At 39.8% G+C, this 17,926-nt stretch overlaps 1 protein-coding gene across 28 annotated transcripts in view; it reads right to left on the bottom strand.

The window, feature by feature from the left end:
* The window catches only part of DTNA (dystrobrevin alpha), a 233,011-nt gene that overhangs the window by 97,539 nt on the left and 117,546 nt on the right, over window positions 1–17,926 (bottom strand). For 27 of the 28 annotated variants that reach the window (XM_062633464.1, XM_062633460.1, XM_062633446.1 and 24 more), the window contains one exon: window positions 3,803–3,870. In XM_062633464.1, coding sequence (XP_062489448.1) covers window positions 3,803–3,869 — 67 coding nt within the window. In that variant the 5' untranslated portion in view covers window position 3,870. Of the gene's footprint in view, window positions 1–3,802; window positions 3,888–17,926 lie in introns of those variants that run through there. The other variant, XM_062633473.1, reaches the window with a different exon arrangement.

Raw genomic sequence — 17,926 nt, forward strand, 5'->3', positions numbered from 1 at the left:
CAGGCTAAAAGACACACTTGGCCAGGCTCCATCAGCAGGGAAAACCTCCATCTAATTTTAATATTTAACAGCAAAGCTCATTAACAAATATCTCTGGCTGAAATGCCAGATCAGAACAAGGTAAAGACTGATGGCAATCTGCAGAAGGGGCAAAATTAATGCAAAAGGTGTGAGGCCTTTCTCCATTTTGGTATGTCCTTTGCAACAGAGACAGACCTCAGAGGGTCAGCTCTGTGCTTCACACATAGCTTGTCCCTGGCAATGTTTCCAGTGCAGCTGCCCAGGAAATGGGTATAAACTGACTGGTGTCTATTTCACATACATGCGCGGTACAGAGGGACCAGGATGGGGGCAAAGCCTGGCACAGTGTCTTTAGGTCTCCTGCTGCTGTGTTCCCCTTATTACACTTCCCCAAAAACCTCAACAAGTAGATGAGGATATCGGGATTTAAATCTTTCTCCTTGGTTGGTATGTCTTACATGAAGTGTTGCCTCATAGCTACAATATGGACTATGAAACACATGTCTGAGTATTAATTTTATCACCCATTTCATGGAAACACATTCAATTAAATTTTTGTGTGTTTGCTCTTTCATCATGGTTGGCCCTGTAACAGGAGTAAAAACTGTTCTATTCAGTTGAGCAAGGCACCAAGTTACAAAGAATGTAGCCCTGTTTTTACAAATGCTTCCTTCTTTAAGGTTCCTCTTGACATTACTAGACTGCCCCCTCAGCTGCACTGTTGTACATATGGCCATGTTGGTGTCGCTCACCCACACTTTCTCAAACAATCTGCTACCCTTTGGACACAAATTTTTCAGATGTGCTCTGACCTGTAAGATGAAAATGAGAACGATACTATCCCCTCTCCCCAGACTATGCTCTTTTAATGACTGGACTCTCCCACACCATCTTCCCAGGGGTCCCAGCTACTCCCTTTTGCCAGTTATCTGCCTTAACACCATCTGCTCCTGGGAGAAGATACCTTCAACTACTTAACATCAGATCTGGAAAGTTCTTTGGTTTTCTCCTCATATGCTTTATTGTTAAATTACACAGGTTTTTCTCTTCTCCATGAGAATCTCATTGACAACTTTTGGAACTTCTTTACTCGTGAAGGAGAGGATAATGCCTGCAACACTATGTCTTTCCTTTTTAAATAAGACCGATGAGTAATATGAACTTAAGGTTTTCCCTCTTAAATTTAGTGAAAGCTACTAATAAAAACTTCCAGTGCTACTTTATAAAACTTCAGCTTTTTAAGAAGATGAAAAGGTGCAAAGCAAAGTGAGGCTCTGGCTCACTGAGCTTCTGAGGTTGCAGTATTAATCCCAAATACACAAACTTGTAGTCTGCTTAAGACTCTTTTAAGCAGACTATTCTCCCTTTTTTTTTTTTTCCTTTACTACTTACACACAGTCAATGGTATTATTTTGTTATTATTTGGGGAGTAGGTGTTTTTGTTGATTAATCCCTGGAACAGGCAATATAATTTTATCATGATTCACATTTTGCCACAGTCAGAGATCTATTTGTCAAACAACTTGTGTGGAAAAGTGACTTCACTTACATGGGAAACCCTGAAGAAGAAGTGGAAAGATGTGCAGGACTGAGCACAGCACATAAGCCTGTGAATTTGCAACTTGCCTACAGGATTGCCAGTGGCCTCTCCTTCTTTTTGCCCACTGGCACTATTTCACTCTGTTTCCTTTGAATATGCTCACCTCATGTAACACTGTTCTCAGTCTGCAAAAATAATAAACGGATACATTGCAAGCTTTGCCTGCTATTTTCTTGCTGGATAATATTCTCCCCTCTTTTTATCTATTTGGAACCCAGTTCTCTGTGTGCCTGTGTAGAAGGAGGAAGGGAGGCAGGCAAATAGCAAAGGGAAGCACACATGAGATAAAACAGACTCAAGTAAATATGTCAAAATACTAAAATGTGAAAGAAAAAATAGTAGACATCTATTTGTGTACAGTACGGGAAAACAGTCCTTCCTCTGCCTCCAACTACTGATTGTAAATTTTCCCAACACCTTCTTAACTCCCCCAGAACAACCCAACAGCAAAATGGCCTTCAAATCTGTGGGAACAAACCATAAATCCTCATAGCAGAGTCTTAAGTAATTATCTTCCATTTTAGGAATGTTTCAAGGTAACTTACATTAATGGAAGTTGTGCTACTGACTTCAGTTTATACAAGCTCAAGTCCTCTCTATAATTCTAATGAATAGTATGCCCTGGCATCACCCTTTTTTCTTGTTTTTCCTTTTCTTTTTTTCTTGTGGCAAAAGAACAACCCCTCCCTCCACTGGTCCAAGATGTCGTACACAAGAGACAAGAGAAATACTCATCTGAGCTACAACAGCAAGCTTTCTGTGACAACTGAAGTAACTACAGGGCGCAACAGACCTACTGGACACAGTGGAACAGACCAAGACCATTTTCAGCAGGCCATATGAATGAGAAGTCCTTAATTTGGAGAGCTCAGGAGTGCAGACATAGGGCATTCAGTCACCCATGGGCTCACCCTTGGAGAACAGTCCTGAGCACATTTCATTCATCAGCAAAATCCCAGACTTTCAGTGTGCACAGTTGCTCAAGTCCCTGCAATGCTCATCTCAGTCTCCCCTCAAAGATGGGGGAGATGTTCTGTCATTGTTTACTGTGTTGCAGGGGACAAATAATAGAAAGTTCAGTAATTACAGACAGAACTTGTGTAAATCTAGTACCAGGGTAACACTCTCAATCTTGATACGTAATAGAATTTCCTTGAGAAACGGTGGACTGGTTGTAAGAGATGACTGACAAGAAAATCACAGGACCATTGTTACTGTAACACATCCGTGACACACTGCTCTGCAGGGAACACAGAGCTTCACCAGAAACTATAAAAAATGTGCCAAAGTAGGGTACATAGTATATGAATCCCTATAATGCGTCTGGCCAGGATGGAGTTAACTTTCTTTATAGCAGCCTGCATGGTGCTGTGTTTGAGATTTGTGGCTAAAAAGGTGTTGATAACACATAACCGTTCTAGCTACTGCTGAACAGTGCTTTGAAGAACAAAGGCTTGCAGGCCTTTGTTTCCCGCTCTGTCCCCTCCCTGGATCAGCTGAGAGTGAGCAAGGGGTGGGGAAGGGACACAGCCAGGACAATGACCCTGCCCATACCATTAATGTCATGCTCAGCAATAACACTGGAATAGAGCAAGTAGAAGGTAGGGGGTTTTGTCTTCCAAGGCGGACATGCTCGGGCATGGGTCTGCTTTCAGGAGGCGGTGAGTGACCACTTTGCATCACCTGTTGCTGTTGGGTTTTGTTGTTATTCTTTTCTCTCTTTCAGTCACTTAATCAACTGTCTTTATCTCAAGCCACGTGTTTTCTTGCTTTTGCTCTCCCTATATTCTCTCCCATACTACTGGAGGCTGGTTGGGGACTAAGCAAGTGGTTGTGCTTAGCAGCTGGCTGGGGTCAACCCACTACAGACATTTCCAACAGAAGATGTAGTATTTTGGAGACCTTTATCCCTCTTCATGGCTACCTGTGTATTGTAGCATTTTTATTTCAAGAAGCTACTGATTAAAATAATACAACCACAAAATCTGATATAGAAAATCCCTCTCTTCTGCCATTTGGTCAAATCAGCCCATTGTCCTGTAATTTTCGTCTCACAATATTAAACCATTTGTGAAATGGAGATATCAGATACCTGGGGTGGAAAGTCTGTATAAATTTTACTGACACTACATTGCAACCGGCTTGGTCTATCACAGCAAAACATTTCTAGGAAGTACTTACGCATTTCTGCAAACAGCTGCCTTCTTTCTGCCATGGTATTTCCTCTTTTCCCACAATCTTCAATCATTCTGGAAGACAAAATCATGTGAAAATACTGAGCATTATTCCCAGACTGAATATACATACATAAGCATCTGTAATCAATCACGGAGAACCTCTGAGGTTGATTGGTGCTCCATGTGTACCCAGTGCCTTTTGCCAGCCTCTCCGTAGCATGGTCTGCAGAGAACCTGGTTCCCAAATTGTCCTCCATTCCCCAGACTCTGCTTTCAAGCATTTGTTTCCCCCTTCTCCCTCTCTCTCCCAAAGGCAATGTTCAGTTTTTCTGCTTGATGTAACTGACTTACATAACGCAAGCTCTGAAATTCATTTTAGGTTTTCTTAAATAAGGAATCTTCAGTTTAAATTATGTAAGAGAGAATAAATCATAAAAGATTTGGATATTATTTTATCATTTAGAAAATGCCTTTCTAGCCAGTTCTGGGTGGAGAAGACAAAAAAACCCCACAACAAAACAACAACTATATCTCTACTCTGCAACATAAAACACCCTCCATTTACTCAAGCAAATACACTCTAAATATTCATTCAAATTCAAGGCAGTACATCTCTGATTAAATGAGTTTTAGTAAAAAGCCCAGAAGTAAGAATATATTTTCCTTCAGTTTTCAGATACAAAAATCTTCAGAATATTCTGAAGAGCACTACTGCTGGATACAGCATGGAGAAAAGAGACTGCTTCCTTCACAGCCAGCATTCAAACCATAAAAGACTAAAGCCTTCAGAATAAAGATAAGTATCTTTAGCAGCACTCAAAAAAAATGAAACCAGTGTCAGCATCACCACTTCCTATGGGTAATTTACTCTAGCAAACCAATATCCTTTCCTTCCTGCCGAGTCTGGTTAGGGCTTCTGACCTTCATTTAAATCTACATCCTAATCTCAACTAGACTGTGTAGAATAACTTTGGACACCTGGGATATAATGGACAAGCTCTGCAGACATCTGCAATCCAAAATATTCTGCCATATCCCATAGCAAACCCATATATGTATATAACAGGAAGGATTAAACGACTGGATGCTGAAGCCTACCATCACCAAAGAGCTCAGGATAGCAAACCAGCTTGCTTTTAGTTCTCAGAGAAAGAAAGGCAATCACCTAAGAGGTGTTTTGTTGTGTGGTTTTCTTTTTTGTAACTTCCAAAAACCACTGTTCAAATGTACCTGCCTTTTCCAAACAGCCTGTTCAATTCCCAGGGTACTTACAAAGGCTCTGCTAAAGTACTATCTATGGTGGGCATTCTGTGATGTGAACAGCAGTCTCACCAGGAAGTGGACAAAAGGTATGGCTACAGCATGTTTGCAGGGATACTGAAGTTCACCTGTATTCTCTAATTTGGCTGGGAGTGATACAGATGTGTGTGGCATAGCATTAAGTCTAAGTTTATATATCCTGCCTTTCTGCAGAGCTAACATCTTTCAGAATAGTGCTTTAAAGCTACACAGCCTCTGATCTGGCAGAAGCTGGTGTCTAGCTCACTTAGAGGTGTCAGAGAAGACTCACACCCACATGCAAAATGAGATATACCTCAAGATACACCAAACCCGACCTGAATGCTAATTAGAAATCAAGCAGTAATACCTTTTGTGCGTGGATTATCATTAAATCTCTGCCCATAAAAGATGAAAAACTATGTAATCCCACTAACCCCAGCTTGAGTTCCCCACTCCTTTCTGTTTCTAACCAAACTTGTCGTAGGAGACACATTTGCCATGGTAAACGAGCAGGTCTTGCAGGACAGGTGGGTTAAAAAAGCCCTTTGAAAATATTCCATCTTTTACCAAGCAGGGCAGTTGAGTGAATACTTCAGAGCAAACACTATTTTAGATTCACTTTTATTGCTTGTAAAGTGGGTCACAGACCACCATAATTTTGTCTGACTTCTCCTGTATTCAGAATTAATTCCACAACCAATACACAACTGGTTTTCAGACTATACACTGTGCATATTCATTGACTGAGACTGGGTTATTTTGATTTTGGCACAAGGATTACATCACCATCTTTCAGTTTCTTGATACAATTTACACTTAAATCTTACAGATTTTTTGCCATTTATTAATTTGCTGTTTTCATTCCACCAGTATTCTCTAACATTAGTGATATAATCACTGGTCTCACAGTGACTGCTGCAAACATAAGCAAAACCAAAGGGTGCAACTTTATTCCCCTTTCCCTCATACTGCCTCTTAGAGAAAAATATTCTTTAGCTATTGCTTTTAAATAGCTACACAACATTCATTAGAACATGGCTCACCTGTGACCTTATCCACCACACGGATGAATTTTCCCAGTCAAAATTAAGTAAAAAAAGATATTTTTCAAATAACACAAATTTTTACAGCAAGTTTTCCACTTCCTTCAGACAGTCCATTCCTAAAGTGTTCTTTCAGTGGGAGAGAAGTCATTAACTAGTTTTGCCTTTTCTGCAATTCATCCTACCCTTACTTTTATGGATACTTGTAACTCCTTATAGAAAATATTTCCTGGATCTGAACACCATTTTTCTGAATGTTCCATTATCTACTTTTCACTGCTGTGGCTTACGGGGATTAGCAGGCCTGACAAATAACTTTATATTTACACACACACAACTCAGGCTTCCTTGGAGAGGGAAGAAACTTTGTATTTATATTTTTAAGACTCTCACTGCACTAGATATTTTGCAGATTCTAAACCAGCTTTCACCTCAAATGACAATTCTAAAATCCTCTGCAATGGGTATATGCCATGAAGCTAAAGAGAACACTAGCGGTGGTAGTTATTTCAGCTAGGTATCTTCTATCCCTCCTTCACATCTTTTTCTGATAGAAGGAAAATCACAGACTCATAGAATGGTTTGGATTTGATGTAGCAATAGTTCCAGTCCATCTGTCATGGTCAGGGACACCTTGCACTAGACCAAGCTGCTCAAAGTCCCATCTGAACTGAACTTGAACATTGACAGGGACGGGGCAGACACAACTTCTCTGGGCAGAGCCTCACCACCCAAATAGAAAAATGATAGATGATACTCATCCATATTGTCATTTTTGAGTCGCCATTGATAGGAATTCACTCAACGGTGTCTCACAAGCTTTTCGCATGCATTTTAACTCTAGAATGTGTTACACCCCAGGCTCAGCTGATGCCATTGGTCATGGGTGTTGGGCATCTCCCTTTTCAGTGTTGCTCACCTTGGTCAAGCTTACGTGTCTGCAGCTTAGCTCTTTAGCTCAGATTACAGAGACTCATGCTTTGTGCCTGGGATACACTTGGCTCAGGCTCTGGGGCTGGCATTGAACATAATTGTCCACAGTCATGTTCCACTATTTCTCATTTTCCTTCTAACACAAGTCAAGTCACAGAAAAAAAAAAAGCACTGTTTGATCTACAGGGGAAGAGAGCAAATCACAAAGTGAACTTTAATGTACTTTACAAAACAGAACAAATGATCAGAGATGTAATTTGGAAAAATATCAATTAATGTACAATCTTCCCATAGCAGCAATTAGATTATATCTGTCTTCTATTGATCCCTTCCACTACCTTTTTGCCTTTGCTCTTCTGCTCAGGAAATAGCTCCTCCACTGCAGATAGGGAGAACCTCCACTATGCATCTAATTAAAATTCTTGTCACAAGCTAATTAGTGAGGTACCAATTAGCAAGGCATTAAGGCTTCGATATATTACAGACATTCCAGAGCAGAAACCATTCCAAGCATACGCCTTCCAGCCTCTGAAAAAGATACCGTGAATGTTTCATTTCCACCAGTGTTTCAAGCTGAAAACTTTTATGATGTTATTAGAAACTGAAAGAAAAGACGAAATAACGAAATAATTAAGTTTGATTTGAACTCTTTTGATCACAATTTCATCTTTGTGTTTAGTATGCACCAGAAGCAGCGATGGTCTGGGTTTTTTAATATACTTTATTTGTTTATAAAATCTGGGAGGGAATATCATATAATATACATAAGGTGAGAACTAATTGCCTCATTTTTCTTTCATTTGCTCTTACAGTGCTTTGATTTATGAGTACTGTAATACTCTCACACATAAATGTTTTTCTTGTTTTAGTATTTTTAGGGTAAATAGCGTATTTTATGAACCCCTGTTTTATGCCATCTTTCTTGTAATCAGTGTACTTTCATTTCTTGAGCTATCTCGCTGTGTTGTAAAAGCAATGCCTGTCACAATTAAATCATTATCTCCAAACAAGCATCAAAAAAAGTAATTGCCTGTATACCTGGGGAAGGAGCTCCCCTCTGGAGAATTCCATAAATTTCCCAGAAGACTGTCAAAAATTCCCAACCTGACACACACACAGTTTGACGGCTTTGAGGAAAGCCACCCCATTAACACTTCCACAAATCCCCATCCCGTTTGTCCGTGACAGATGAAGTGCCCCAGAGAGGCAGGAAACATGCCAGTGAGGAAAATCATCTGCTGAAATTCATTAATTGTGGCATGTAAAATGTATCAAGTCCCATGTGGTGGCTGTGACAATGATGAGGGTTTGACAAAAGAGGCTCCAAATCACGACTGGTGACATTCCCAGAAGTCTTTCAGGCTGGATAAAAGGGTTTTTTTTCCATGGCAGCAGGTACAGAGAAAAAGGAGAAACACTTGTCTCTGTCTGAGTCTTGTCCATTCGTGCTCCTTGTGGCTATGAAGCACCTGGGAGCCTTTCCGGGACACAGCTTCTAGTTGGAGGTTTTGCTCCAGGAGACTGGTAAAACCAACAGTGAGTACTCTCAAGATTACTTTTTGGAAAGACTACCATCATTTCATAGAAAATATCGACCAGGGTTAAGCATCCTTTATCTGATCAGTCTGCAGTTCCCTAGCAAGGAAACCTCCAACTCCTGATATAAACAGGTATTTTTCTTCTTCCATGTCATATGTTAGATATTCACTTTGGCATTGGAAGTATTAGGATGCAGAAAAATTTGCTGGTTTCTCAGTGGCTATTTTTCATGCTGTTGACAAATCTGATGCTATTTTCTATGCAGCTGGTCAATACTTAGACCCAACTTTGAGCAGAAAACAGTAACATTTTTCAGCAGCACAGGCTTATTGTCTCCATTGCTCAGGACAATTCTATCAAAATACCCTCCATACATAACAAACCACTATTTCCTTTCAGGATTTACCAGTGTCCTGGGTTCAGCAGCAGCAGTCATGTTTTTTCCTTCGTGGTAGCTGGTGCAGTGCTGTGTTTTGACTTCCAGCCTGAGAACAGTGTTGGTGAAGCCGATGTTTTCGGTTGTTGCTAAGTGATGTTTACCCTGACCAAGGACTTTGTGAGGCTCATGCTCTGCCAGGGAGGAGGGGAAGCCGGGAGGAAGCAGAGACGGGGCGCCTGATCCGGGCTAGCCAGGGAGGTATTCCACACCACAGCACGTCATGGCCGGGGTGGGGGGTGACTGGGAGTTACCCGGAAGGACACGGGCTTCCGGGTGGAACTCGTTTTCTTGGCCGGTGGTATCGTATTCTCTTCCCTTGTTATTTTCCCTTATCATTGTTGTAGTTGGTAGTAGCGGTGGTGATTTGTGTTGTACATCGGTTGCTGGACTGTTCTTGTCTCAACCCGTAGGAGTTGCACTCTTCCGATTCTCCTCCCCGTTCCTCCGGGAGCGGGGAAGGGGGAGAGCCCTGGTGCGGGGGGGACGGACCTCGATTGTTGTCAGCTCGGCACCACTCACTGGGAGTGAGTGAACAAGTTACCTGACTGGGTTTAAACCACAACAACCAGCATCAGAAATTCTAATTTATGAGAAGGAAAGAGCCTGCTAGGGCATAGCTTACAGTGGTTTTATGAGGAACTTAACACTAGGTTTGGAGTGCTCTTAATGCAGGATTAATAGCAATATGAAAGAGAAGATTTTCCATAGATTTTTCCTCTTCTCCCATTTTCTTCAAATTCAGCCCTGGTAGGTGGATGTGCTCAGCCAACTAGTGAAGAGTTATGGCTGCTTATTTCAAAGTGAATTTGGACTGGAGAAGAGAGACTTAAAAGGTACAGCGAGTGCTAGCTAAAACCAGGTTTGCAAAGCCACCAACCTCAGCAATCCTTGAAGTTAGTAATGAGAATCATGGAAGGTCATATCAGAGCCCTCTTCCCCTTAATGCATTTATCGGTGCCTTACGAATATATTGCTCCATATCTTTTAATGAAGCAGGTGTCTAATAGGTGTCTCTCAGCTTTAAATTCCAGGACTAATCCTTGGCACTGTAATAAAATTGGTCAATGCTCTTTCCTGAGGCTAGGTGTAATTGCATTGCACTTAAAATGCTTGTTTGTATTATATCTAGATGAGCTTTTTACAGTGAAGAAGGAAAATAAAAGCTGTTGCTAAGCTCATCTCCAACAGGAGCCTCAGCAAGTCTGCCTTCTGATTTTTGTCATATTTTGCAATTTCAATATTACTAAAAAACTGAAATTCTTTCTTGATTTATTCCTTTAGCAGAATTTGTTTTTTCCTTTTTAAGGAAGAATTTTCCCTCAGATTTTTCATCAGTTCCCCTTTTGGGAGCATCATATCCTTAATAGGAAACTGTCAAAAATGCCTAATAAGGTACCCACTGCAGCTCATTTTCATAACACTCAGTCTTCAATGAGCCTGAATACTATGCAGATCTTATCTGTGAAGCCTAAAAAACAAATTGTGAAGAGGTTCATCACTAAAGAAAATAAGGGCAATTTGAAGACAGAAAACATGAGCGTGGAAGTAGATGAATTTCATATATAATACTGTATAAACTCAGAACTTTAACAGAGAATGCTCTAATTTTTTGGCTTTGGGGAACAAAGAAACCACTACTCATTTTCCATGTGCACCAGGCATTATCAAGTTTAGGAATCCAAAATGTTATTAACTAGGTCAAAATACAGGCCCAAATCCTTGTTTTTCAGCTTTTTATGGGTGCTTGCACAGTATAATTTTGAGCTTTTCACTGCCACGCAAAGGAGGACTTCTCTTAGAAAATGTTTCTACTCCAGATATGACATTATAGGATTATGATATTAAAGAAAACCAGCACTCAAGACATACAATATATATATGAAGCTTTACAAAGCTGTCTTACAAGAGTTGCTTGGATACGTTTTTCCAGCCATGCTCTTTCAGAGTCAGCCTTCTTGGCACTACAAGAAACTCCTCTACTGGATGAACATGGAAACAAGACTAACATTCAGTACTTCAAATATGTTTTCACTCTTTAAGAGTATAAAATTATCCAATAAAATAATTTTGGTCAGCCCCAAAAATCTTTTCTCCAGGGCTCCATTGCCATCATTTCTGATAAACAGTTCTGATAAACAGCAGGGATTGATTTTAGCTAACTGGTACAGATTTAAATACATTCAAATGTGATTTTAAAATTGTATTTTGTCTAAGTTTTATTAACTATTTAAAACAAATAAAGCAGGTATTGATTTCCTTTACACTCATGCACAACATTGCAGGGTGTTAGTTCAGCTGAGGGGTAGTTAGAAATAGCCTCCACTAACAGTCATTTCTTTTTTGTTACACTCAAAAACACATTCTAGAAAAAAGAAAACCCCACAAATGAAACACACAAAAGTCGATGATCTACAGTGCCTAATATGCTTGTCTGATGTGTTCATCTTTTAATGGAGTTTTGCCATGACCTCATCATTTCACCCAAACTGCAGATTTAACATCAACACAGGTTTTTCAAAACACATTCTTCTAAAAAACAAGATCAATAAAGTATTGATCACCTTTAAACAGTTAAATTTGCAATTCTGCTTCTTTCAGTTGGTTAGACAAGGAATAATTCATTGGGAAAGCTGTAATGTAGGCAAGGGATAATTCAAAGGGAAAACTGTAATGAAATTCAAGGGATAAAAGGTTACAAGGACTTTATCACAGGAAGAATGTAATTGATACTCTGATACTTTGGTACTCTGGTCTTTTTTCAGGTCTTTTTCTTTGCCATTTTAGGGACATAAAGGAGGCTGCAGGATTTCACATATAATTAAACCCCTACTTAAGCAAAGGGATCTTTCAGTTCTCCTTGTGCTGCCATAATTAAACCCAAATTCATTTGAGTAAGCTGTCAGTGATACAATTGTGTTGGGAAGCATTTCCTGGCTTCTGCCAATTTCAACAATACAATTTGTCAGTTTTTGTAAATAGGAATTTGATGATTATGTGCTGTAGGACAGTAGGTACTTTCATCTCCTTAGAATAATAAAAACATCTAAAAAAACCAAGCAGTAGCTGTGAGAGAAGATACATTTCTAGACAGTTGAAATCATTGAGCTCCTTTGTGTGTGCTATGAAAATCTTTCACTAAAATCAAGTATTGCTGGATAGTCAAACAAACCAGTTAATAAAGAGGCTGCTGGCTTTTACCACCTTACCTGGTCAAAAGTTTTGGCACCCAAACAATCAACTGAACAGCCACTGACTCAGAAAAAACCTTATCAGTTAAGAAGAGTTTTCCATTATTCAACTGACAACCAAGAATAATTTCAACTTTTTCATCTTTCTGCCTGAAATAGACCCCCTGGCCTTTTTTTCTCCTTTTTAATTTTCTGAAATATTATAACAAACAGATTAATGAAAAAGGAGCCTGAATTAGATCTAAACAACACAGCTAAAAAAAAAAAAAAAAATCTTTAAAAATATACCCATAGAAATCCAAGTCTCTCCAGATCTAATTGGTGGAAAGGTGGAAAATAAATTACAAATGAAAGAATGACGAGGCACTGATGAAACTGCTCACATATATATTCTTTCATAGTAGTAGCTCTTAATTTGTTCAGTGAGAGCAGTTACCAGGACAGAGGAATGGCACTAGGAGGGGAATTAACAAATTTATGAGCATATTTGGGTTAAGTATACCTTCTGAGACAAAAAAGCTTTGATTACTGAATCTGTATGAATCTCATGCAGGGAGAAATCTGATCCTTAATGCAAGTAAGAGCAGCCTACAGGCTGATCTAATTAATATCTGAAGAAGGCATTTCTAGCAATTAGCTGTTGTCAGGGAATAAGAAAAGGGGAGATTTTCTCTTTTTACCTGGCCATATCCCTTCTGTGAGTGGCCTGCTGACTTGGATAAAATTGACACGACCATTTTGGTGGCTGCATTCAGCTGAAGACTCTCTTAAACCAGACACCAACTTGCTCCTTTTAATTCTGTTTTCAAGTCCCAGATCGCATTGGAAGACACTCATCTAAATCTCTAAGTTGGTAGTGGGAAAGCAAGTTCCACTTGCATTGTTAAAATTATTTCATGTGGCAGTCCCAGCTACAATAGTTCAGTCCTCATGATACTCAGTTAAGATATTAAATATCCTAAAGTCAGAACAATTAAAATCAGTGTTTTTACATCCTCATTCCATAACTTCCTGCCTGCATACCCATGAATAACCACACAAACAGTACAGGAATACAGTCATTATATCCAACAGAAACAGAACAGGTAGGTTGGCAGTACCAGATGGTAACAGAAGAAACACCAGAAAAAAATCCAAGCAATGAGATGTCTAAATTTATATAAATTCTAGTGACAAGAAACTAGAGGCCAATACAAACATTTCTGAGTCTTCTAATAGTGAACGCATAGGAAAGGCAAACTCAGATGGGCTCCAGTTCAACAAAAGCTTTCTTTAATCTGTCTCTATTCTGCAAAGCCTTTACACACACACTGAACTCAGAGCATAAGCTTGAATTCCACTGACTTAATACATAGCAGAAGAGGAATGGACTGCTGAACCAGACTCAAAGGTTTTTCTATTTAGTCCTTGATAAATGTCTAACAAAAAGGACTGCCTATAAACAGTGTATATAGAAAGGAATGTACTTGGAAATGACACTTCAAGGAGTAGTCAGAGTATCTCCCAACACAAGATAAGCTTTGGTCACGAGCAGAGATGTATCTAATAAAGAACATACCTCCTCTGTAATGTGGAATTTTACAGAATACTGAGGTCACTTGGAAAGCAAAAGGAATTAAAGAATTAAAGAGAAAGGTGTAAGAAACACAAGAATCTTTCACCTTCATCCATCTCATCTCCATCACTTGGATGTATGTTGAGATGCTATTCAGAATACTCTTACAAAAGTGAACAGCGAAGAGAACTACATTTTATGTCAGTTCCTACAACACTGTTTATTCCTGAAGTATCCCACCACAGTAGGCTAGCCTAAGCTTTTCTGTTACAAACCTGCCTTTGATGCACATGTATTCTGTCTCTGCCTCCCAGATTACTCTCATACAATATAACCATAGCCTCTCAAAATAGTGTAGTTACTTCATTTCAGTGATTAGTAAGTTGCAGCTATTTACTGGGAGTTACAAATTTTTGATAAATTATCCATTTAATAAATAATAAGTTAGACATTTTACGTCTTCACTACAACATCAGTATGTTAGATGTAAGGCTGTGAAAGGCTGTAATAACTTAATTCAAGAAAAGACTACATCCTTATTTCAACAGGTAAAGGATGACAGGAAATGAAAGCAAATGCAAAGGAAAAGGTCAGCCTGATATCCACTATTGGCCTAGTTCATTTTCTCAAATAAAAATTCTAATATACCAAATTACTTTTAATCTAATTAAAATCTGAAATTATTTTATTAGGCAATATCTCTATTACAATAGCATACAGAAGAAAAAGAAATACAATATAATTATGTAGCAAATAGTCTCATACACTAAGCCCGAACAGAAAGCTAATGCTTGAAACATTGAATGTAAAGATAATGGCTGGTGATGTTTGTACATGGACACAGAAGATACAGGCTACTACATAAGATTTCACTGATCCTGTTCTTTCCTCTCAAGATATGCACATTGCCTCTAACACTAGCTAGACGCTGCTTAACTCAAGTTACTTAGCTGGACGCTACTTAACTCTAGCAAAATATGCTCGAAGAGGAACACTTTCAATAAAACAGTGTTAATTATATTGTGAGAGAAAATCCCCCCAGTGCACCATAAACATTTCAGCTGTTAGAAATAAGTTTGTAAGCAGGATTTCATCTGGAGAAATGTCAGTGTCCTGAATTTACCTTTCGCATGGCAAGGAGGGAACGTGAAGAAAGCCAAGGGGAGCACAGGAAAGCCCAGAAGCAGCACAACTAATCAAACTGGCACCTATGGCTGCAAAGATTCCTGATACGCTTTCAAATCCCTGGACAGTTGTTAGAAGAGATTTTTCTTCATGTAAAATGAAGTAAAATGGCTTCTTGAGACACTCATCTAAGGATAATCAAGACAGAAGACACACTCGTAGGCAAGCGTTGCTCTAGGAGGCACAGATGCATCAAACTTTGTGGAAAAAAGACTTTTGTAACATTAATGACAGCTTACAAGAGGTGTCAAGACACGGTCACACATCACAGTCAAGACACGGTCACACATCACTGTACATCTGTATATGCGTCTGTCATGTTCCACCAAAGACTAAACTGCCACAGACTACTTTTTCAATACCTACTTCATTTGAAAATATCTCATTTTCCTTCTTTTTCTGCTGAGGTCTATTATTCTACATATCTTATTCTACATACAAACCCAACAGTTTACATCGAAACACACACATAAAGCCGTAACGGAAGATGAATGTTTTACATGCTGCACATCTCTGATCACCAGGAGGAATTACTGGTCTCAAGCCAACATTTTCGCCTGTGCAGGTTAGTTTTTTACTCTAGGAAAACTCCTATGGACTTCAATGAGGCTATTCAAGGAATGAATAAGGACTTTCCTGTCCTCATGTCACAGCTGCATTTAGTAAGATTTATTTTTTTTTCTCCAAAACCCACACAACACAGCAGTTGTAACAGAACCACCTGAAAAACCACTCCGTTGAGCAAACCCAATCACTGAGCTCCCAGCTGTGAAGGTGCCATTTCCAAGATTCACCATGCTTACACAGGTATTTCACAAAGACTGGACGCCAAAAAATGGTGGCCATCAACTATGAGAAAGCCTCACAGATGGCAGAAGAAGAGGAATGGTCAGTCAGTATGAAAGCAAAGAGACACCCTGCAGAAAAGCATGGGGCATTAGAGCCTCCAGCAGATTGCAAGGCATGGTATATTCCGGGAGAGTACCAATGCTAACTGTTACAAGCTAAGTTTTATATGAAATGCTTTGGTTCTGAGCAACTAAAACACTGTACGGATACTTTCGGTATCAGGTACTGACCACCAGTGACAATGTACCACAGCAGCCAGAGCCACCAGGGTATTTGTACTGCAGGGGCACTGCAAATTGGACTACAAGACTGAGAGTATGACATGAACCCTCTCAGAGAGCACCTAGAGCACCTCTCTAGGATTGCATTTTGACAAGAAAATGTACTTGAATTGACTGCCACAAGTGAGATGCACATCTACCTGGGTAGTTGTAACCAGCAGGTAGCTACAGACCACGTCCACCCTCAGAGACACCAGCCCTCTACTGCACCGGCAGCCAGCTCACCCATGTGGTTCTCTGGCCGCTTTCAAAGCAGTGACCAGTTTACTCCAGAGAACAGCAGAAACTGAAACTGAGAAGTCCATGTTAATCAGAAGCGCCACACCACCGCCCTGACAAAACCATGTTCCATTTGAACCCTGCTGATAAATGGAGGTGATCCTTAAATTGGTCCAGAGGCATTTAAATTAAAGTCATTTAAGTTGGTAATAAGCAGATTTGAGCTAAGCTGCTTAATGATATTTGCAAACACAAATAAATGCATTTGCACCTCAGGTATCATTTGCTTAATTCTGAGATTCTGCCTAATACCCTTCTGAGTATTCTGGAAAAAAAAGTGGTGGTGTATTTTTGGTCTGCTCTATCAAATGCATCCCATTAGAGCAGGAAGCAAGAGACCACCTCCCTCTGTTTGGCTCTGGTTCAACCACACTCAACTATTACATTCTGGTTTAGGCACCAATTTGTCTGGAAGCCATTGACAGAGTGGAAGGCACAAAGAGGAGAGATGGGGAAATACTCAGATGGTGGAGAAAGAAGCGTCTGATCTCTGGGAAGAGAACAGCATCAAATCTATACAATTTTGTTCAATGCTGATGAGCTGGGAATAAAATAGCTATCAAATGTTTATCCTGAGGAGAGGAATATTAGGTGTGATACCCAGAGTTTGATTAGGAATAAAAGGAATGATATTCAAATACATAAAATATCCAATCTTAGAAGGGGAACTCTGAAATGAAAGATGTATGAGGCAGTGGACAGTCTCTCAAGAGATGTGGTGAATGCCCTGCAGTCTGTAGCTTTTAAAACTATCCCAATAAATATTTGAAATACATATTGTAAGCCCAACACTGTATCTTCAATGAGGCAAAGACTCCACAAGTGTTTTTGGTCAAGATTCTCAATAGTATAAAATAGCATGTAGCAGAGTTTTATCAGCAGAGGCTCACCTTCCACTTTCCAGTTGTATATATGTTTTTCCTTCTTACATTTTTCATAGTTTAGTTTCTTAAATATACAGCCTTCAAAATAGACTAGCTCAACAGCCACATCCTATTCCCCCCCACTCTCACTATTACCTTTCCTTTGTCCCTTCTCTCCAAACCGTCCATTTGCCTTTACTTCTCAGACTTTCCCTGTGTAGTATCACTGAGTTGTGATGTCCTACAGCAGACAGCTCAGTGACAGGTGACTACTCCGCTTCTTGCCTTAGTCTCCAGTTGAAATAGAGAGCAAACGAAGGGAGAAAAATGCACAGCTGGATTTGGGCACTCTCCCTTGTGTTGTGCAGACGAAACATGAAGAAACAGGCTGAAACATGAAGAAGATGGAAGAACTGCCACACTGCCCTTTTAGCTGTGAGTACTCAGTGAAGCGCAAAGACACAACGTGACTAGGAGTAGTGCTAGTACTGTGAAGAAGCTGCCCCTCCTGTAGAAAGGGAGCAGATAAAGCCTTCTGGCACAAGTGCCTCCCCAGATGTTCCTCACCTTCTATTAGAAGTTCTGGTAGGTGTTTTTTTTGGACTAAGCTAAATTAACTGGTGCCTTTTACAAGGTGCTTGAGCTACACGCAGAACACCAACACAGGAGAACTCCCTGGAGAAATTCTTCCAC

The sequence above is a fragment of the Pezoporus occidentalis genome, unplaced genomic scaffold, assembly GCF_034315485.1.
Source record: "Pezoporus occidentalis ecotype Australia unplaced genomic scaffold, CSIRO_AGI_Poc_V1 ctg4, whole genome shotgun sequence".
Classification (NCBI taxonomy): Eukaryota; Metazoa; Chordata; class Aves; order Psittaciformes; family Psittacidae; genus Pezoporus; species Pezoporus occidentalis.